The following is a 23890-nucleotide window of genomic DNA, read 5'->3' as shown; positions in this document are numbered from 1 at the left end:
TACTGAAACTGAATTAACTCATTTATTATTTTACGTCTTTTACTGTCATGGTTTAGCAGTTTTCAACATAAAATCTACAGACTTTTTGTTACAGTGTATCTTAAATAAAAAGTTTAAAGAAGATTTATTTGATATTCTTTTAAATCATGCTAGAGAAAAGTAGAAGCTAAATCAGGTTGATTATTGTTGTGTCTTTGGACTTTATTTGCATTGGCTCTGATAAAATGTTAACAGCAGGACTTGATAAGGATCCTTTAAGCAGATTGGAGGAAATATTAAAGAGAAAAGCAGTGTCTGGAACTGTGACGGGCCACTTCCTTATTTGCCCCTGACAAAGGTTATAAAATGAGTAACCCTTGACTCTCCTCATTCACTGTTTCCTGCTTCCTTCTCTATCGTCACATTAACACAACATGGGGAACTTTGCTGCCAACGAGGGACTCTCCATCTTTGTAATTGTGAGTGTCAGTTAATTATTTTATATGTGTTGGCATTTATATTCTGCATAATCTGCTTTTTTTTTTAAAGTCAGTTTGTTTATAACTTTCTGCTGTTTTTTATTAAGATAAAGTTGCAATTTTAGGCGTTAAGAAAAACACTTTCTCTCATTTCTGCTTTTCTTGTAAATTATTGGATCATTTTGAAAATTATTTAATGAAAGAACATTTGGGGAAGAATTTTTCAATTTGTCTCTTTTCAAGCAGATGAATCACGCTCAGAATATGAGAAGATACAGATGTAACTAAAGAGGGGTTTATCATGTGTGTTTTTAAGATATCAATATCATGATTATTGTCAAGACTAATTTATTAAGACATATAATTCTGATCGCAACACACTGAGTGATAAAGTTTATTATTAACAGTATTTCTATTTTCTAAAGGCTGATCATTTAGTATTAGTATATTAGTATTTGTATCCACATTTTAAAAATCCACTAAGTGTACATTTTTGGATTCATACCATTTGTTACATAAATTTGGTGCTCAATTTAACTAATTTTAAAACTCTATAACCAATAAAATTATTAAAAATCCCTCCATAATCCCATTTCGAGACAGCAAAACCTTAAGGAATACCAGAGGAAAATCCATGCTGTGATTAGTTTTTTTTAACATATTGTCAATTTCTGTATTTTGGGCAATTGAATGGCAAGCGCTTGTGTTGTTTTGAAAAAAATCCCCTTGTTGTCTATATAGTATAGAAAGTCCCAATCCTCTGAATGCTCTAGGTGTCTAGTTTGTGGCCATAAAATCTTATAAGGCTGCGATTATCCTAGAGGTCAAGCAGCTCATTTTAAACACTAACTAACATCATCACACATAAATAAAATTGGGCATATTGAGTCCACAAGAGTCTCAGCTCATCGGACATACCCGATTTATGCAACTCACAGACTGTATATTAGGGTTAGGGTAAGGTTTGGGTTAAAACGTAGGGCACGGGCGCAGGAGGACCATATAGATATATATCTCTTAAAAGTTCCTTAAACAAGAGTTGTTTTCTTTTATAAAAGCTATTAAAAATGTGTCTTTTTTTCTATTAAAAAAAAGGGAGTGGTTTTAAAAGATGGAGGAAGGGGATTCGGGCATAGGTTGAGGGAGCGACCCATTTCTTTGGTCAAATAAAAAGTTAACTTAGAGAAAAAAAATAAAATTGGGCTCATTGAGTCTAAAAGAGTCTCAGCTCACCAGTCATACCCGATTTATGCAACTCACAGACTGTATATTAGGGTTAGGGTTTTCATTTATGTCACTCACAGACTGTTTAGGGACCCTAGTATGCAGAAATATTCACATATAATAAAACAAAAGAACAGGAGAAAAACTGCACGTTATCAGCATAAAGTGTGCATGTCTCTAAAAAGGAGACTTGTGGGTTATTAGCATAAAGTGGGCTTGTACCATAAAGGTATCTGGGGGTCAGAGGTCAATAATCTGGCTTTGTGTTGCAGCTGGTATGGCTCGGGATCAACGCCTTCCTGTTCGTCCATTTCTACATGGCCTTCCTGACGGACAAATGGTATTACACCAGGGTCCTGCTCGGGGTGAGTCTGAGACTACATGTTCTATATGGAGTCATTTCCTGAATTAAGATTAACTGAATTTGCAAATTCACTAGATTAAAGTGCCAAATCTACAAGAAAAAATGTGCAGATTTAAGAGATTTAAAGTGGCAAATATGCTCGAACATAGCTTTTTTACTTTTTTACATTTTTGTTTCCAGTCACAGCCACATTTTGGAGAAGTCACTTCTTGTCACAGTCACATGACCACCACACCAGGGTGTTGAGTATGTGTTGCTTAGTGATTTAATGAGTTAATGTGAAGCATAAAGCTGAATATGGGAAATTCTAGAACATTTAAAGTGTTTGTTACACACGTGTCACCATGGGTTCTTATGGGTTAAGCTGCATCCGACAAAATTACCGCACACTTTATTTTGCATCACATACGTGGGAGTTATTAAAGTTTCCACACTTCAGAGAGAAGAAAAAGTCTGAGCAACAAATCAAGCAATTCATGGAAATTGTGGGAAAAGATTTGTTTGAAAAAACAGGACATGACCTTTTTCAGTTCCTCAAACTGCAGCAGATGCCCAACATGAACACCATCAAAGTGCTTTAATAACACACACTCTTTTTTCTTCTTCTTCTCTTCTCACAGCCTGCCCTGCAGCATGTCAGGAGACTCATAACCTAATTGCCCTAATCTTAGAGAAGAGGGGTTTTTTTGTTGCCTAAATTCAACCAAACTGCTTTTTTTCTACAACAGCGAACCTAACAATGTCCTGCACACTGGATTTTGGCTTATGCAGTTGTGTTATTTGTATTCAGGTTGAAGAGAATGGAGAGATAGTATCTGTACGAACTATCTTAGAGTAAAGTCAAGTTAATAAATAATAATAATAATAATAATACATTTGATATTTATAGCGCTTTTTAAGGTACTCAAAGTCGCTTAAGTTGTTTGACTTTGAGCAGGTGATTCATTCATGGTCTTCCTGTAACAGCATGCCGCAGTATAAAACATCCTGAACACTTTACAATTAATTCACACCCACACCCGCTCTAATCACAGCTTATCTACACACACACACCTCCTTCTATCTGCTCTGTGGTCACAGCTGACTCACAGCTGCATCCAACTGAGTGGAAGTGAAACAATCGGTTTCTTTCTGTATTCAATGACACCAAACAGCCTCACAGATTTTTTTTTTTTTTTTTTCTCAGTGTCTGACATGCAATCAGATTTAACTTTTCCTGTTTTAGGTCAATTAGGATTACTTAAATTATTTCTATTTGCTAAATGCCAAAATAATTAATAATTTTTTTAGACAATGTTTTTATTACTTTCTTGGAAGTCAGAAGTTTACATACATTTCATTAGTATTTTGGCTCAAGTATGACTTGGGTCAAACATTTTGGATATCCTTCCACAAGATTCTCACAATAGTTGGCAGGAGTTTTGCCCCATTCCTCCTGACAGAACTGGTGTAACTGAGCCAAGTTTGTAAGCCAACTTGCTTGCACATGCCTTTTTCAGCTCTGCCCATACATTTTCAATAGGATTGAGATCAGGGCTTTGTGATGGCCACTGCAAAACATTGACTTTGTTATCCTTAAACCACTTTGAAACTAATTTGGCAGTATGCTTCAGGTCATTTCATCCATTTGGAAGACCCATTTGTGCCCAACAGGGCCGGCTGTAGCCCATTTGGTGCCCTAGGCGAGATCCATTCGTATTGAACAGCTCCGCTTGCTGTTTCACGGAGGGTGGAACTCCCGTTTTTGTTTGCCCATGGTGCCAGCCAGGCTATACAATACAACTGTCTGTCTATATAATTATTAACTTCCAAGTAAATTCTCAAAGAAGCACAGCTGGAGGCTGCTAACAAAGTTAGTGCAAATCCCGCGAAAATGTGCTTAACTGTGTTCAGCTAGCATTGCTTTATTTCAACCTAGCTAGCAAGCTAATACAAATTAAACGTCTTCACACAAAAAGGCATTTAAAAAAAGTTTGGGACTTCTTCTCCTTCTCTTCTTTTCTTCTCTTTCGATACTGCACACCGGAGAGCTTTGACGGCCGTTTCATTTTACAAGATATATCAAAACATAGCCTGTCTGTCACTTGACGTGACCTGACCTCTGACAGTGATCTGACCGTCTAAAGGGGGGCAAGGCAATGACCCCACGTCATGTGACTCAGCACCACAAGTGACAAAATGTCATTGTTTATCTGTCTCTTTATATTGTTAATATTTATTATTTTCAAGACAGAACACAAAGCAAGGGGCGACAATGGGCATCAAAAATTATTATTGTTTTTTTTTTTTCTCCCTTGAGGGTGACTGGCGACGCCCCTCCAGCAGATGGCGCTCTAGGTGACCACCTACGTCGCCTATGCCTAGAGCCGGCCCTGGTGCCCAAGCTTTAACTTCCTGGCTGGTGTCTTGAGATGTTGCTTCAGTATTTCCACATAATGTTCTTTCTTCATGGTGCCATCTATTTAGTGAAGTGCACCAGTCCATCCTGCAGCAACACAACCCCATAACATGATGCTGCCACCCCCGTGTTTCACTGTTGGGTTGGTGTTCTCAGGCTTGCAAGCTTCCCCCTTTTTCCTCCAAACGTAACAGTGGTCATTATGGCCAAACAGTTCGATTTTAGTTTCGTCAGACCACAGGACATGTCTCCACAAAATTAAGGTCTTTGTCCCTGTGTGCATTTGCAAAGTGTAATCTGCCTTTCAGCCCATGTCGGTACAGGACTAGTTTCACTGTGAATAACGACACACTCTTACCAGCTTCAGCCAGCATCTTCACAAGGTCTTTTGCTTTAGTCAGGCAGCTTAGGACCAGATTTTAGAAGAATGGGGACAAAAGCACCACATTTTTTCCACATGCTCTCCTTCGCTATAGGTTTCAATTTTTGGTAGGAGCCACTTCATCAAGATTTTGGATCGGAGATGGCAGCCATATAAAGTCTATGAAAACCAATATATCTTCCAAGCCACTAAGAAGGTCAATCTTGGTGTCAAAATATACATTTTCTGGGTCAAGGAATCATTTAAAGCTCTTGAAAATATCACTAGATGATTATTTGATCAAATAGATGTGTTCATTTTGGCCATATATTAACTTAATTTCCAACTCAGTTCCTAAGTGGTCTGACATATACTAATATAGGTCACATACAGTGCGTGTATTCTGAAAAACTCATAATATGAATACATTTATTAAACTTTATCAGCTTTGGGGCGTTCCCGGTGGCACACCTGGTAGCGCGCGTACCACAGAGGCCCAGTCCTCGTAAGCGGGCGGCCCGGGTTCGAATCCGTCTCAGAACCCTTTCCCGCATGTCTTCCCCTCTGTCTCCCCCTTTCACTCTCAATATCTCTCCTGTCAATAAAGCTAAAAAATCTAAAAAAAAAAAAAAACTTTATCAGCTTCACTTTTATCATTTATTACATTTACAACCACAAAGATTTTGCAATTCCAGTGTGCCTTCATGCATGAGCACCACAGCCACTTGTGCCATTAGTGTATTTTATCAATTTTTCAGAATACATGCAATGTTTATGACCCATTATAATAATCATCGAATGATTTTCTCAAGAGCTTTAAATGATTCTTTAACCCAGAAAATGTAGATTTTGACACCAAGATTGACCTTCTAGGTGGCTTGGAAGATATATTGGTTTTCATAGACTTTATATGGCTGAACTCTCCGATCCACAATCTTGATGAAGTGGCTCCTACCAAAAGTTGAAAGTTATGGGGATGGAGAGCACGTAGAAAAAATTTGTTCCTTTTGTCTGGCGTGTCCCCTTGATTTATCTAAGCCGCCTGACTAATTTGTTCTTGGGTTGATATGCACATTTCAGACCAAAACACGTTCATCTCTGGGACACAGAGTCCGTCTCCTTCCTGAGCGGTATGATGGCTGGACATTCCCATGGTGTTTATACTTGGGTATAATTATTTGAACAGATGAATGTGGCACTTTCAGGCATCTAGAAATTGCACCCAAGGATGAACCAGACTTGTACATGTCCACAATTCTCTTCCTGATATCTTGGTTGATTTCTTTTGACTTTCCCATGATGTTACACAAAGAAGCAGTGTGTTTCAGGTGTGCCTTAAAATACATCCACAGGTGTGTCACTAATTAACTCAAATGTTGTCAATAAACCTATTAGAAGCTTCCAAAGACATGACACCATCATTTGGGCTTTCCCAAATTGTTTAAAGGCATAGTAATCTTAGTATACACTGTAAAAAATGTCTGTAGATTTTACAGTGAAAAACTGCTAAACCATGACAGTAAACGATGTAAAATGATAAATGGGTTAATTCAGTTTCAGTAACAATGAAACACCATAAATGTATATATCAGCCAAAACAGTATTTTTTACAGTTTTTTTTTTTTTTTTTTAAATACACTGTAAAATACTCTGGCACCGTGTTTGTAACAAAAATATACTATAATATATATACAAGCCATCACTGTAATTTTTGCATTTATCTTCTGTAAAGAATACTTTTCTAACTGTTAAATGTCTCTAAAAAAAAAAAAATACTGTAATATTTAATGGTAAAATCTTTAATCCATGCAGCATTATAAAGTATTTTCTTGTCAATTATATGGCAGAACAGTGTTTCTTTTGAACTTTTTATTTATACGGTTAAAAATGAAATAAAATGGCAATCTTAAACGTGAAATAAACAGTGCTAATTTAATTTTACCGTAATATTAGAAAAAGTTGCATCGTATTTATTCTTGTGAAGTTCTGGCAACCACAGCTGTTTTTTTTTTACCGTAAAAACAACAGTTTTTTTTAGTGTATGTAAACTTCTGACTTTGAAGAAAGTATGAAAAATTGTCTTTAAAAACCCTTCTCTCATTATTCTGGCATTTAGCAAAGAGAAATAATTTTGGTAATCCTAACAGACCTAAAACAGGAAAAGTGATTTCACGTCAATAAGTGAGAAAAAAAAAGCTTCATTTTGTATAGTGTATGTAAACTTCTGGTTTCAACTGTATGTATCCTCAGCTATTCTTGGTTCTGGTAACTGACTCGTGTGTGTGTGACCCCTCAGCATGCTCTGTCCTGGGCCAGAGCTCCTGCTGCCGCCCTCAACTTCAACTGCATGCTCATTCTGCTGCCAGTCTGCAGAAACCTGCTGTCCTTCCTCCGAGGAACCATTCAGGTACATGAAATACTCCCATTTCATCCAAACAGCATTCAAACACCCCAAATAAAGTTTTACCAAAGAACAACTGGGTGATTCTCAAGAAGCCAGTCTAAGTTCTGTCTGTGAAGATTATAAGGACATACTTTATTAAACTCAATATATTTCACTTTATATGAATAAACATTATAGCCATAATGAGGCACAATTCATTGTTTTGTGTTAAAATAATATTTTTAAACATATTTTTCATCAGTCATTACCGTAATGCGTCCAGATAAAAATGTCACTCATATACAATAAATATTTAATAAACTTTATGAAAATAAATATAGATTTGTTTAAAAATATATATAATTTGACAGAATATAATCAACATTATAGTTTTTAACAATGTATAAAGACCAAATCTGAATGAAAATTGGTGAGAAAAAAAATGGTTAGATGTTACGGTAATGATAGAATCGTTTGCATTAAAATATGTGTATTTATTTTATAAAATACATGTTGGTCCAGCTACCCTTGAGGATAATGAAGATGTTTTATGATAATCAACTCTGGAAAACAAGAAAACATGAATAACTTTGATCTAAATTGAAACTTAATATTTATTTTAAAAATCTTCAGAAATTCATTGTTTTTCGACAGGCGTTATCATCAGAGTTTGAACTTTCCAACGGTTTTTGAACAGATCATCGCTTATGAACATTTCTTTTTATAAGTTTTATAGAAAAATGATTAAGTGCTTGCCAACAAAAAAAAACTTTTCGTTAAATAGATTATAAATTCATATTAAACAGTGACTTTAGATTGTATATGTTATAAACGTTCAAGAAAATATGTATTCAATGTTCTTAGATCTTTGTTATGAGCTGTACCATGTTCATAAGAATCACTCACTTATCTGTTTTAACAGTTTACTCATTGCTCTTTATGTTAATGTTTGTACTTAGTGCTGCAGCCGCACAGCCGCTCGCCAACTGGACCGCAACATTGTTTTTCACAAACTGGTGGCGTACATGATCGCCTTCCACACAGGTACGGCTTCATGTTGAAGATGTTTTATGAATATCAACTCTGGAAAACAATAAATTGGATCTAAATTGAAACTTATTATTTATTTAAAAAAATCTTCAGAAATTCATTGTTTATCGAAAAGAGAAACAGGTGTTATGGTCAGAGTTTGAACTTTCCAACGGTTCTTGAACAGATCATCGCTTATGAACATTTCTGTTTATAAATTTAATTGAAAAATTATTCAAAACGATGGTTATGTACAGTAAGTGACGGTGTCTGGCATATGAAGTGTTTGGCAACTTTTGCTGCCAGACTTTTTATCAGGGGTTTTTTCTGATACCATTTTACATTTAAATTAAATTAAATCTAAAGTTCTACTATAAGAAAACAGAAAGTTGCCTTAATTTTACATTCAGCAATATGATGTGTATTTTTACTCTTTTTTTAGAGAGAATTCACTGTAATTTGACTTTCAAGATTGAATAATAATGTAAAAAAAGCCAGGGTTTCTGTGATCTTGACATTAAAGTATAATTTAATTCACAGCCTTTCTTGGCTTCCATACAAAACAACAAACACTTTACATATAATAACTCTTATTTCTGATGATAGGCAGCACTGTGCAGCTTCCGTAGCAGATAAGTATAATGTGTTCTCTGTTTTGACTCTCTGAAGTGTTTTCTGTGTTGCAGCCGTGCACATCGTTGCACATCTGTTTAACTTTGAGTATTTCATGGATGCCCAGCTGAACCGGAACAGCAGCTGGCTGCCCTTCGTCCTGTCTGAGATCGGCAACGGGGACAACGCGTCCTACCTCAACCCCATCAGGACCAATGAGACGGTGAGTGATTCGAATTTAAACCAGGTGGCAACCTCCAGGTCTGAGCAGGGAGGCAAACCAGGAAGTGCCTTAAGCTGCATTCCACTGAAAATTCCAGCAGGGGGCGCTAAGTTTGGCTGCAAAAGCATTTTTGTCCATTTATTTCAGTGCAAAATGAGAAAACTTCTCACTTGATTTATTTCCTCAGAAATTTGGTCTCAAACTATGGTCTCAATCGCTAGTAAAAAATCTGGTAACGCTTTATATGTAGGTCCTTGTAATTACCATTAATTAACAAGTAATAAGGCCCTTGTAAGTCCTTACTAGATGCTTATTAACATTATTGTGTGTTTATAAGCTTATATAAGTGTTAATAATGGCATTACAAACACCCATGACCCACCCATTATGTCTTTGCTATGCCTTTATTAATCTTATTTTGTTTGCTTATTGATATTAAAATATACTTTATTGCTCATCTATTATAAGTTAACTATAAGTTAACTATGCTTTTTGCAAGTACCGGATCTAAAGCGAGAACAATGCCTTATTACTTGTTAATTAATGGTTATTAAGGACCTTATTATAAAGCGTTACCAAAAATCTTCTTCAAGACAATTTGGAAAATGGACCTGTACTTATATATCACTTTGCGACCACTCAACGCGCTTTACACTACAGACTGCGCTCATTCACCCTTTCACACACACATTCATACTGGTGGCAGAGGCTACCCTAAACGGTGCCACCTGCCACCTTTGGGAATTCATTCACACACCGATGAATGCAGCATCGGGAGCAATTTGAGGTTCAGTATCTTGCTCAAGGATTCTTCAACATGTAGGCTGCCATGGTCAGGGATTGAACCACCAACCATCCGAGCAGCGGGTGACCACTCTACCAACAGACCCACAGTCGCTCATGTTAATAGTGCAAATAATGGCCCCATTTTGAAGAAAATAGAAGATATAGAATCGTATGATTTTGGGCGTGGCTACCTTTGATTGACAGGTCACTAACAATGCGAGCCGTCATCAGGAGAGAACAAGAATAATGCGCATCCACGGCAACGTGTCAATAAAGTTATATATAACATTATATAGATATAAAAAAGGAGGTTTACTGGTTTGGTCACGGTGACTAAGTCCATTATTTATATACATTCTATGGTTAAAACGTGTTACTCAATCTGTGAAGTCCTGAACTGCCTCGTTTGGATTTAACGATGTACTTCATCAGACAAGCTTCTTCTTTATAGTATTCAACTTCTGAGTTGGCTCTTATGGTCATTATCACAGAAAATACAAAAATTGCAATTAAATAGGAAACAAATAAAAATAAAATCATTTAATAAATAAATGAATTAATAAATAAATAAACAAAAAAACTAAAATCAGAAAAACAAATCAAATTAAATCAGGAAAAACAATTAAATTTAGTGGGGGAAAAAATAGATAAAACTAAATGTTTTAAAAAAAAATAAATGTCATTAAATGTGTTGCTCAAATCTGTGAAGTCCTGAACTTGAAAAAAGTCTTACTTCATCCGACAAACTTCCTCTTTTGGAGATATTTGTCCTCGGATATTTGGTAATTTGCGGAAACTTCCTCTTTACAGTATTCAGAGTCATTACGAAAGAAATAAGCAGCTTCTCATGTCAGATCTAATGTTAAATGACTCAAGTGTGCAGAAGCTTTAAGATATGTATAGTGAAGATTCTCAGTCTGAGGAACCAGAAACCTCCAAGTCCTGATATAAAACTTTTACCAAAAGTTTCAGTCGGTTGCTTACTGAACGGAAGGTCGGTGGTTCCCTGACCATGGCAGCCTACATGTTGAAGTATCCTTGAGCAAGATACTGAACCCCAAATTGCTCCCGATGCTGCGTTCATCAGTGTGTGAATGAATTCCCAATGGTGGCAGGTGGCACCGTTTAGGGTAGCCTCTGCCACCAGTATAAATGTGTGAACGGGTGAATGAGTGCAGTGTGTAGTGTAAAGCGCTTTGGATAAAAGCTCTGTATAAGTGCAGTCCATTCCATTTACCATCAACTACATGATGATGATGAAGATAAAATATAGATATCTGTTTTTGCAAAAGAATGCATTAAACATTTTCAGTACCTTAGTTTTATTGTTTTTAAATGGTTTAAATTGAGACTGTGTAGTTTTTTTTAGCCGACCCCCTGTGGATGTTAATGAGTTCCATAAACCTTATTCAGAGTTCCCACCCACACTCACTCTGAGCCTTGACAGGAACTATGAGCAAACAGGGAAGTTGGGAAGACCCCGACCCACTGAACACTCACCAGCTGAGTGTAGGGGCTGAAATATGTGCCACCAGAAATTGAATGTGAATTATTTGTTTTTGAATTTGAATTGCTTGAATAATTGCATTAAAAAACTGAATTTGAATCACATAATTTGAATTTGTATTGTTCAATTTGAATCATTGCATTGAAAAACTGAATCTGAATTGTAATTTGAAATTGAATGTATTAGTTTGGAACTGAACATTCAGTTCTCACAGTTCAAATTCAGTTTGCAAAATTCAATTTCAATTTTCTGCAACGAAGATTATGGAAGTAAATCTGTGTCATTGGAGTTTGAAATAAAAAAGACATTGAATTTCTAGCACTGAATATTTATGAATTGAAATTATGTATCTGAATGTTTTTCAAAGTTAAAAATTTAACCTCAAAAAATTCAACCGCAAAAAATTAAACTGCAAAAAATTAAACTGCAAAAAATGTAACTGCAAAAAAATCAACCGGTTGAATTTTTTCAAACTCCAATGACACAGATTTACTTACATAGAAGATACACAGAGCACCTTTTCGGCCAATCAGCACCTCCGTTTTTTTACGGTAACATTTGTTGCCACCCGGTTGCTATAGCACCTCTTTGGCCAATCAGCACCTCCGTTCCGTTTCAGCCTCATCCATGGTCAAGCCAGTCTAACTTCTTCCTCTTTCATGTCGAGTGGCAACACATGTTACAAAAGAAAATGGAGGTGCTGATTGGCCGAAGAGGCGCTATGGCAACTGGGTGGCAACAAATGTTACAAAAATAAAACAGAGGTGCTGATTGGCCAAAGGCGCTCTGTGTAACTGTGCTCGATTGCTCTGCCTCAACTACCCGGATGTTCGTCACAGAAAATTTAAATTTAATTTTGTGAACTGAATTTGAATTGTGAGAACTGAATGTTCAGCTCCAAACTAATAAATTCAATTTCAAATTACAATTCAGATTCAGTTTTTCAATGCAATGATTCAAATTGAACAGTACAAATTCAAATTATGTGATTTAAATTTAGTTTTTTAATGCAATTATTCAAGTTAAGCAATTCAAATTCAAATATAAATAATTCAAATTCAGTTTCTGGTGGCACATATTTCAGCCCATAACCCCCGACCCACACCAACACTCACCAGCTGTGTGTCCCTGCAGAACCCCACCATCGTCATGTTCACCACCATCGCCGGGCTGACGGGCGTGGCCATCACGCTGGCCCTCATCCTCATCATCACCTCGTCCATGGAGGTCATCCGCAGGTCCTACTTTGAGGTGTTCTGGTACACACACCACCTCTTCGTCATCTTCTTCATCGGCCTGGTGTTCCACGGCTTCGGGTAAGAGGAACAATTCACTTGAAATATAGAAATTACAAATAATTACATTAAGACACTTTTTCAAATTTTATTCAAGCTTTAAATAAAAAAAAAAAAACAATTTTCAATTCAATTTTTCTTTTTAAGATTTATGTATACAAAACAAAAAACAAATATTTTACACTATATACTGCATATTCTATTTTACAGGGTTTTTCTTGTTTTTTCTACTTTAAGTATAAAGGCCATAAAAATGATAAATTACTTTAATAAGGAATATCAACCATAAAATGGATATTGATATCTGAAAAAAATGTTTACAGTTTTATTATAATTGTTTAATGGTCTTGAATGTTAAATTATAGTGAATTCTATGTAAAATTAAAAAAAATAAAAATAAAAAAAAGAGAGAAAAATTAAAATACACATTCAAATTGTAAAATATGTAAATTTAGGCAACTTTGTGTTTTCTTAGAGAAAATCTAAATTTAATCTAAAACATTTTGAAATAAATTGTAAAAACACTGCAAAAGGTTAGCCTCCTACTGCCTCTGGATGGATGGATGGAAGACATTTTGTGCATTTGTGCATTGTTATTCTCCAGGTATATATTTCTGAAATACAGATATTTAAGTGTGTGTCATTGACTGCTTGCAGGCGGATTGTGAGAGGTCAGACTAAGGCCAGCCTGGACACAAACAACCCACTTGAATGTGACAAAGAGTTTGAAAACTGGGGAGTTAACGGGTCCGGGTGTGCTGTACCAGAGTTTGCTGGAAACCCCCCGATGGTGAGCTGTGGAGGCCTGTTTTATTCTGGTGGAGAATAAAAGCTCTTTGTTTTATTCTGAAAAATAACAAAAATAACATATTTAATGCTGTTTTAAATGTAATTATTTAACTTTCCTCCAGACGTGGAAGTGGGTGGTGGGCCCCATGTTCCTCTATGTTTGTGAGAGGCTCGTCCGCATCTATCGATCGCACCAGAAAGTTGTCATCACCAAGGTGTGTACCCAACTCCATTGAGAAACTGTCAGTTTAACAACAGATTTCTTGTGGTCTTTCAGACCTGACAAATCATGAATTCAGACTTTTTCCACATCAGCATCATGTTGACATTTCATCGCAGCTAAATCACTTTATTCTGGCTTCATATTAATTAATGAAAACCCATAAAATTGGCCAAATAACCTGAAAGCATCCCATAATCTATACCTTAAATGATCTAAATTTCTCTGTTAACTTTTAGTTTTGTATTAAACTTAAAAACTCCTTAAACCCATAATACATTTTATCAATTGATTTGTAGCCAAACTCCATTCAGAAAACAGTCATTTTAAAAATAGTTTTCTTCTGGTCTTGCAGAGAGATCTGACAAAGCATGAATTCAGACTTTTCACATCAGCATCATAAACAGTGTTTCCACTACAGCCCAATACCCAGAATGAGGCGGGTCTCACTCGCCGAAACGCCCCTAATTTGAATATGAGCCGACTTTTTTGTCCCTGTAGAAGAGCAGGGCCTTTCTTCTCCCCTAAAAAAAGCCTGGTTGCTGATTGGATAGAACGCTAAGCAGGATGTGACGTAGTACCCAACGCCACAACAGCACGATCCTTTTTTTAAAAGCCAGCTAAGTAGTGTTGCCAACTTAGGGACTTTGTTGCTATATTTAATGACTTTTCAGACCCCCTTAGCGACTATTTTTCAAAAAAGTGACCGGCGACAAATCCAGCCACTTTTTCTGGGTTATTGGAGACTTTTGGAGACTCGTTCTTACTCTTCTTAATGAGCCGCCGGCCCCAGAGGTTCGTTAAGAAGAGTAAGAACAAGTGGAAGCGGCACAGTCCTCCTGCAGCAGTCTCTCCCAGCTGCAGTCACAGAGCCGGGGGGGATGTTAACCCCTTAACGTCCAGTCTGCAAATTGCTAATAGGCTAACAGTTAGCTCTTTAGCAGTACAGTGTGTATGTGCTGCTGCTGCAGGAGGTGTTCACTTAGCGATCTCTGTTTGTTTACAACAAGCACCAGACACTCTGTACACAGTTAGCGATGCCGTTTAATTCACGATCACTATGTTTATGATCAGCAGAGACGCTGTGCATAATTAGCCATGCTGCTTTGTTTATGATGAGCTGCTGACGTTGTGCACAGTTAGCGAAGGTGGCCACATTTGCGTCTCCCGTGTTTAATCCGTTATAGCTCCAAGCACAATCTGAACGAAAACAGTACTAGGGGCCTTTTTGTAATGGAGACACGCAGAGTGAGCGGACATTTGAAAAGGCGTGGCATGAGACTTTCCTAGTGGCCACTCTTCCCCCTAAAGGAAACACCTTTTCATCTGTTTATTGACATTAAATTAATTAAATTACCTGTCCCTCAGGTGGTGATGCACCCCCACAAGACTCTGGAGCTGCAGATGAAGAGGAAAGGTTTCCACATGGAGGTGGGACAGTATGTCTTCATCCAGTGTCCGTCCGCCTCCAGACTGGAGTGGCACCCCTTCACCCTGACCTCGGCCCCCGAGGAGGACTACTTCAGCGCCCACATCCGCATCGTAGGGGACTGGACGGAGGCGCTGTACCAGGCCTGCGTAGGAGACAAGACACAGCCTCAGGAGGCCTGGAAGCTGCCCAAGTATGATTCAGGAGGACAACTGGGCCTCAGAGTGTTCATCATTATGTTTCATTTCCTCCCAGCAGGAGTCACATTCACAGCCCGCAGCGGCAAATTGCACAATATAAACTCACGGAGCAATCTCCTGTTCCGTGATGAAAACACTCAAACAGCAGGTCTGCAGTAAAAGGTTTCAGTCCCAGCAAAAACAGAGAGAAAAAAATGGCACTCAAAAATAAAAAATAAAAAAATGAAAAATAAAAATATATATTATTAATAATAATAACAATAATAATAATTGGATTTTTTAAATTAAAATTGTTTTTAAAAAATGAATAAATATGAAAAAACAATACAATAAATAAATTGGATACAAATTAAATAAGAAAAAATAGAATATGAAAAAAATCTAATCAAATAAGAAAAAAACTATACAAATTTTAAATAAAATCAAATAATAACATAATAAAACAAAAAACATCAGATTTGGAAAATTACATTTTTTGCACAATCATGCTCATGAAGAATTTTAATGTCTGTTAAAAGTATAACATGAAATAGGTAAAATGAGAATACCTAGTTCTATATTTATATACTAAAAATATTTGATCATATCTCTGGTTTTACTTGTCCTGTCATCATCAAACAAAACTGGCCTCATAGAGTTTAAAGCCAGTACTTTAGAGGGAAGCTCCACGCTGCTTCATTTTTACAACGTGACATCATAAACCCTCTGGAGTCTCCAAAAGCTCCAAATCATGACTTCTTCATCACATCCAGACTAGAAAACAAAGCAGCGTGGAGCCCTACTGTAAATTTACCTCTAAAGTTCTGGCTGTATACTCCATGAGGCCAGTTTCAGCTTGATGATGATATACCAAGTAAAACTGGAGACAAGCTCAAATATATTTAGTATAAAATGATAGAACTGGATGTAACCCTCTTATATGTTATATTTGACACCTTTGTTCATATTTGCAACATTTAAAATTCTTTATTGAGCATGATAGTGTTTTAAAAGTATAAAAAAGATTCAAAATCACATTTTATGTTGGACTAAAGGACTAAAAAAGACACAAAATGACCAAAAAAGACAAAAAATGACTAAAAAAATACACAAAATAACTAAAAAAGACACAACAAAAGACACAAAATGACCAAAACAGACACAAAATGACCAAAAAAAGACACAAAATGACTAAGAAAAACACATAAGACACAAAATGACTAAGAAAAACACATAAGACACAAAATGACTAAAAAAAGACACAAAATAACCAAAAAAGACACAAAATGACTAAAAAAAAAAATACAGAAGAAGACACAAACTTACTCAAAAAAGACACAAAATGACCAAAAAAAGACACAAAATTAAAGACAAAATGACCCAAAAAACCTCACAGGAGACACAAAATTACTAAAGACACAAAATGAGGGAAAAAAACACAAAATAACTAAGAAAAACACAACAAAAGACACAAAATGATGAAAAAAGACAAAATGACACAAAAAAGACACAAAATGACCAAAAAAGACACAAAATGACTAAAGAATACACAAAATGACCAAAATTGTTCAGCTAAAGAGTCCAACTAGAATAACCAGAGTTGGATGACAGGATCACACACAATCACAAGATCACATTTATGTGGGTTTTTCTTTGATTTTTTTATTCTGACTTACTGGGTCAACATTTTGAACCAAAAAGGAACAATTATTATTAGCTCATATAGGTGAGGTTGTATTGGGGAAAAAAATACCAACATGGCATTTAAACATTTTTTAAGTGGTGTATAAAGGCAGGATGAAAAGGATTCAAACATGGACTAAATAGCCCAAAACTCCATAGAGTTAAGAAGTAAAGAAACCACATGGTTAGGTGTTCAAAAAGTAAAATAAATCATGAAGTTGGTGACAGTTTCTTTCTGTTTCTCAGGCTTGCCATAGACGGCCCGTTTGGTACGGCGAGCGAGGACGTGTTCCGGTACGAGGTGGTGATGCTGGTTGGAGCGGGAATCGGTGTGACTCCTTTTGCCTCCATCCTCAAGTCAGTGTGGTACAAACGCATCCAGAACAACCAGGACGTCTTCACCAAGAAGGTGAATGACTTCCATTGATTCATAGCTCTAAAAAACCAGACTCCAATCAGAAAAATGACATTTTAAGTAGTTTTATTGTGGTCTTGCAGACAGAAAAGATTTTAGCATTTGCAGTTAGCATTCTTTTCCAATTTTTGCTGGGCTGTAAATTTATTACATGAATATAAAGTAAAAAAAAATCTTCTGTAAAATAACTTTTATTTTTTTTACAGTGTATAGTACCACTGTAAAAAAAAAATATAAATTGAAATCGTATAAAATGGTAAAAAGTCTGTCAGCAACACTGACACTTACTGTTGAATAACAGTTAACAACCGTTTTGAGTTATTGTAGAGATAATGTCCTTAAAAATATAGATAATATACAACAAATATCTGTATTTAAAAATATTTCAATGTAGAATAACTAATGTTTTATTTATTTATTTACTTAAATATGGCTTTAAGTGTTTGGCAACTTTTGCTGCCAGACTTTTTTACTTAACTTTTTTTTTTAAATAGAGATTTTAATGATTTTTTTTTTTTTTTAAATATATAAACAACATATAAGTACTCTCTATATTCACAAAGATATCGCAACAGATAGGAAAATAAACAACCTTGTTAATAAGAATGAATTAATTAATTAATTGAAAAAGACAGATAAAAAATAAAAAAATTTAATTTCATATACCTAAATAACCATCAGTACAATACATATATATATATATATATATGTGTGTGTGTGTGTGTGTGTGTGTGTGTGTGTGTGTGTGTATGTATGTGTATATATGTGTGTATGTGTACTTCACAAAGGCCGACCAAGTTAACTCAAATAAATGATCATCTCCTCTCTTTCGTGCTGTGAATATCTAATGGTAAAACTTTACACTGTTTTTGTTCTTGTTCTTTTACATAACATTTACTGTAATTTAACATTCAAGACCATTAAGTAATTGAATAATACTGTTAAAGAAAAATCTATAATGTCCCATTATATTAATTTACAGATTTCAACTTTTATTATATGATTAAGATTTGCAAAAAAAAGTAATTTACCTTTTTATGGAATTTGCACATTATGTAGAAGCAGTGACGGTTCTAGACCAATTTTACTGTGGGGGCCAAGGAGGGGCCAGTGTTTAATCAGAAGGGCACATTAGCACATTAAAAATGGCAAAGATGATATTTAAGCATTCAAAACCTTTATTTTAGCTTATTTAGGGCGTTTTCACACCTGAAAGTCCGAACCAAGGTCCGTGTTCTGTTACATTGTATACATTTGGATTATTAGGGTCACGGGGCAATCGCACCGAGCACTACTGTTATACTGTGGCCCTTTCAGAATTATGAGTCTCCTCATCATGCCAAAACTGTATCACCGTCAACAGGAGAGGAGGAGAAAACGGCTCGCAATCCTGCCAGTTATGGCAAAGTATTTTCCTAGTACCATAATTCGAAAGCAGCAGAAGAAAAAAACTTCCTGTCATTAACTAATAACTACAAATAAAGTTGTTTTCACACTGCAAAAGGTTCGGACCTTGTTTCGTTCGGTCCGGACCGAGACCACCTCTTTTGGTCGGACCAAACTTTGGTCCTTTGGTGGCACCTTTCACACCTGGAAGTTAGGTTCGGATCAAAATGAAAAGTCCTAAAGTCCGGACCAAACGAGATAGGTGTGAAAGCGCCCTTAGACATCTCATTTAAGTATATTTGGAAGATACAAATACATTGATTTAAACAATGACACTCACTTGCGTAGAAGAAACAAGAAAAGCCTGTAAAATAGTGAAATATTTTGTACACTAAAGGTGAGCTCCTGCTGTCCTCCACAGATCTACTTCTACTGGTTGTGTCCGGAGACGCAGGCCTTTGAGTGGTTCGCCGACCTGCTTCAGTCTCTGGAGGATCAGATGGCGGAGAAAGGCGTGACCGACTTCCTGAGCTACAACATCTACCTGACCCGCTGGAAGGAGACCGAGGTACCAACCGTCACATTCTGTTTCATTGTTTGAACTGTGAGACGTAAATGTTTCAGAAAGGATTGTGTCTCTCTCTCTCTGTCAGGCCGCTCACTTCCGTGTTCACCACGAGGCTGAGAACGATCCAATCACAGGGCTCAAACAGAAAACGCTGTACGGGAAACCCAACTGGGACAACGAGTTCACCAACATTGCAACACAGCACCCGGGGTGAGACACACTGACCCACTGTCACACTCTACTCTCACCAAGGTTATTATAGTTAACCAAAACTAACCAAATAACCAAAACTAGAATTGAAAAAACATTTTTCATTAACTGAAATAAAAATACAAACTAGAGTTTTTTTTAAAAAAACCGATAACTAACTGAAACTGTATTGTGTGGTTACAAAACTAAATAAAATTATAGTGAAAATGTCAACTTTTTTTCGTACATAAACCTTTTGGTTGATATGAAATCTATTTCATCTATCTGGTTTTATGACTTAATAATCTTATTGGGGCTGAGATGGATCAGACAAAGGAAATAAAGGAAACATTTATTGTGACTTTTTTAAATCTCGCACACAACAGATACCCCATTACAAAAAAACTAAAACTAACACTGAAACTAATGAAAACTAAACTAAAACTCAGCATTTTCCAAAAAAAACCCAACTCATTAAAACTAGCAAACTCACTCTAAAAATGAATTAAAACTAACTGAATTTGACAACAAAAATTGACAACGAAATTCAATTTCACAAATTTTTTTGTTGTTTTTTTTCTCTCTACTTGTTCTCCTGTTAACTGACGAATTAGCCTCCAGCAACACATTACACTGTCATCTACTGACCAAAGTACGTTACTGCAGCTTTGTTTATTTGCTCTCAACCAGTTGATGGAAACGTCCTGAAATGCATTTTCTTGATTGCGACATTCCAAAATTTCACTTAAAAATTCACTTCAACTTTAACCTTCTGGAGTCCATCTATTCATTAAAAATATACTGAGACTTTTTTTTTTTTTTACAGTAATAACTTTATTTATATAACAGACAAGCTGGGAAAGCCAGTTGAAAGTGCAATCATAGGGGCTTTCACCGAGTGTGCCATTTATGTTTCTAGACCATTTTTAAAATGAGAATTTTCTTTCTACAATGAAAACTATTACTATTTTTAATTTACATGCAATAGGACTGTTTTATAGTTTTATTTATCGATTTTTTTTTCTTTCTGTTTTTGTGTGTATAAATAGTTTTTAAAAATGGTAAATTTCCATAGAAACCGGTGTCTTTTGTTTGTATTTTGGGTTCCTTGTAACTTTATACTACTTCAGACTGATAGCTAAGTGTTTGTCGAGAGAAAGGAGCCATGTATGTGATGTAAGGACAGACTGAAAGATGCTAAACAGAGACAGAAATTAATGCATAGGAAGTTGAAAAAGTTTAACCAAAATCTCCTGGACTGGAAGGTTATAATAGTTTGGGATTTTTCATTAGTTTTAGTTTTAATTTCGTTGTGATTTTTTGTTTTCAAATTCAGTTAGTTTTGATTCGTTTTTAGCGTGACTTTGCTAGTTAGGGCCTCGGGGCAATCGCACCGAGCACTACTGTTATACTGTGGATTTTTTCTTCTTCCTCTTCCGGACACAATTTCGTCCCACTACTAGTCCTACAACTTGAAGAGTTGCAGGACAAATTATATATCAAAACGTGCGGTTTGATCGGGATCGGTGTGCTATTACTTTTCTCTACAGAATATGAATTTTTCGCGCCGTAAGTCGCGAAAAACTGCCCAAAATTTTGCATTGAAATGAATGGGACGGCCGACAAAAAATGAGCGAAAAAGAACAATAATTGGAGATTTTTAAACGTCTACTTCTCCGGCATAATTTCACCTACAGACTCCATTGAAACTTTAAACAGTAGACATAAGTCTTTTGTATCGGTGTATTAATCCACGTTTCGATAGGTCATATAGTTTTTTATCAATCCCTGTTCAATGACCATGATCATTTTTGGAGAAATTCTGAGATTATAAATGCTGTGTATTGCACGGAATGTTCGTGTCACAGTGTGTGACATCATCGCCAGAGTGTAGAGGGAGAGAAAAAATTGTCAAAAAATAAATTTGAAAACTGCGCTCCAGGCCTACAGAAATAATTAATACATAGAAACGTAGGAAAATTTGTCTTCTCACTCACAATCCTCTGGTAAAGCTGTCAGAGTTATAGTTTGGGTGTAGGACGCAAAGATGCGCCACCAACACGCACCAACAGCCTCATTGGCTCCCATATTAAAAACGCAGGAAGATTTCGGAATAAGGAAGATGTAACAGTTTTTTTAGATCGCTCTAAGAAAGCTATTTTTTCATTTTTCTTAAAAAAAAAATATGTAGACGTTCAGGAAGAACTCAGGACGCTCAAAGTGAAGTCTGATCAATGATAGGTATTATGGTTTTGCCAAAAAAAATGGCCAGAAATTCCAGTCTGTCTACCTCTGCTGTCACTGGGGCGGAACAGGTGCCAGTTAATTCTGTTGATTGTTTTGTCTCTGATTGCCACACATACATACATATGCTTCAAACACACACACAGGTAACTTTATGCGATTTTCGCTACCCCCGCCCTGTGCATGTAAACGCACTGAGTGACTCATGTGCTGTCTTCTGACAGATCTTTGCTTGTGTTGTATGAACTCTCAAATCGGTTGCTTTGGATAAAATCATCTGCTAAATGAAACTATAACAGAATAAATAACTCTTGTTATGGTGAATTTACGTCTGTTTTTGCATCCTCAGAACTAAAGTGGGTGTGTTCCTGTGTGGCCCGCAGCAGCTTGGCAAGTCTCTGGAGAAACAATGTCTGTCCCACTCTGAGGAGGACGTCAAGTTTATCTTCAACAAGGAGAACTTCTAACTGCAGCAGGAGACATCAGCTCAGCTCCCCTTTGCATCAGACGTTTTGCAAACAAGCCGTTGTTGCTCAAAAATGGAGGAAATGTTTTCCACATCAGCTTCTTCTTCTGCTTTTCTTTCTTCTCAGTGAAACTCTGCTGCTTTCAACACTCTTTCACATTGAGTTTTCTGTTCGCTTGAGGTCAAAATGAGGTTCCATCTGCTGAACTGCAAAGTACAAGCACCTTACAAGTGCACTTCAGTACAGCATCTGAGTAAATGAACTTAGTTACAGTCTACTGCTGCTCAATTTTCCATTTTAGCACCTATCCCCACATGCTCAAATTTCCAGATATTCTGATAAAAATAATGTGAAATTTATTCAGATAAATTGGAAAGAAGGATAGGATAGACCCTAAGGGAAGCAAGTAAAGGGAGAAAAGCAAAGGTCCTAAAAGTGAACCCTGTGGGACCCCATATAAGTATGGGGTATATCTCTATATGATGTTACATAATACTTTAAATAAGGCTCCAAATGATTAATCTGGCCACATTCAAAATGTAAAAAAAGAAGACCTCACAAAGCAACTGTAGTCAAGTTCTGATCAATGTTTTTGGGGGGAAGGAAATGGTAATGTTATTTCTGTTTTTATTTTCATTAATGTTTTTTTTTTGTTTCAACATGTTCAAACAAGGAGATCGATCAATCAGAAACTTGATTGAATGTAGCCAGTTTCTTTTTGGCTGGTTTCTCAGATCAAACGAGACGTTTAAAGACACTGGGAATTTAAGCTGTTTATATGCAATATTTCAGCTGGAAACATTTTCTAATGAACGATTTGTAAACAAAAATTTTTACATCATTGTCACATGAAGTTCATGAACTTATATGAGTATTTCACTTTTATATAAATAAAAAAATGGAAAATAAAGTGCTTAATGTCCTCAGAGCTGCCAGCAGAGGACGAAACAATAAAAACACTGATGTTGACTCAGTTTTATTGTGCATCAGGTCAATAAGTGTGTCTGACACCTCGTTCATCTCTTCATTGATTTGTTTTCTCACTCGGACATCCTGTTCTGCATTCACATTGTTTTATATTTCAAAATATATCATTTGATCATCATTATTGATAAACTAAAAAAAACTTGAAAGATTGTTTACTTTCTTTTTAATTACCTAGATAATTAGAGGTTTTTATAATTAATTTGTTGATATATTTTGTAAAGTGTAAAAGGAATTCATTTGGTATTAATTTAATACATTTTTAAAATATATTTTTTACTTATTCATATAAAAGTCTTACGTCTTTTTTATTTTAGAACCTTCACTTTAATCTAATAATTTATTGGAAAGATTTATGGTTCTTTAATATATATATATATATATATATATATATATATATATATATATATATATATATAGTCTTTTATATATATATTATTTTTATTTTTTACTGAATTACTGATTAATTTCTTAAGGTTTTCATATTTAATTTAATATATTTTTTAAAGTGATTGATATGGTATTTATTTTGAAAAAGACTCAATTATTTATTATATATTGAGGTTTTTAGGTCTTTCAATAGCTTAATTTTTAAAGGTGCTGCACTTTATATATAATTATTTATTATTAAAGATTTTTTGGGTTCTTTAATACATCTGACATCTGATTGAGCTTTCTGCCTCAAAAAAACATTATT

General features: G+C 35.7%; 1 protein-coding gene across 1 annotated transcript; it reads left to right on the top strand.

Moving 5' to 3' along the window:
* Positions 1–381: 381 nt before the first annotated feature.
* LOC131963019 (cytochrome b-245 heavy chain) lies at positions 382–23183 on the top strand. The gene is made up of 13 exons (XM_059328144.1): positions 382–458; positions 1955–2047; positions 7102–7212; positions 8148–8232; positions 8904–9052; positions 12480–12661; positions 13298–13430; positions 13552–13644; positions 15018–15271; positions 17187–17349; positions 19163–19309; positions 19395–19519; positions 22092–23183. The coding sequence occupies exons 1-13, from the start codon at positions 414–416 to the stop codon at positions 22207–22209; spliced, it is 1698 nt and encodes a 565-aa protein (XP_059184127.1). The 5' UTR covers positions 382–413; the 3' UTR covers positions 22210–23183.
* Positions 23184–23890: the final 707 nt, after the last annotated feature.

Source organism: Centropristis striata, chromosome 24 (genome assembly GCF_030273125.1).
Source record: "Centropristis striata isolate RG_2023a ecotype Rhode Island chromosome 24, C.striata_1.0, whole genome shotgun sequence".
In the NCBI taxonomy this organism is placed as follows: Eukaryota; Metazoa; Chordata; class Actinopteri; order Perciformes; family Serranidae; genus Centropristis; species Centropristis striata.
The sequence above is the reverse complement of the archived record's forward strand: the minus strand, read 5'-3'. Positions and strand labels throughout refer to the sequence as shown.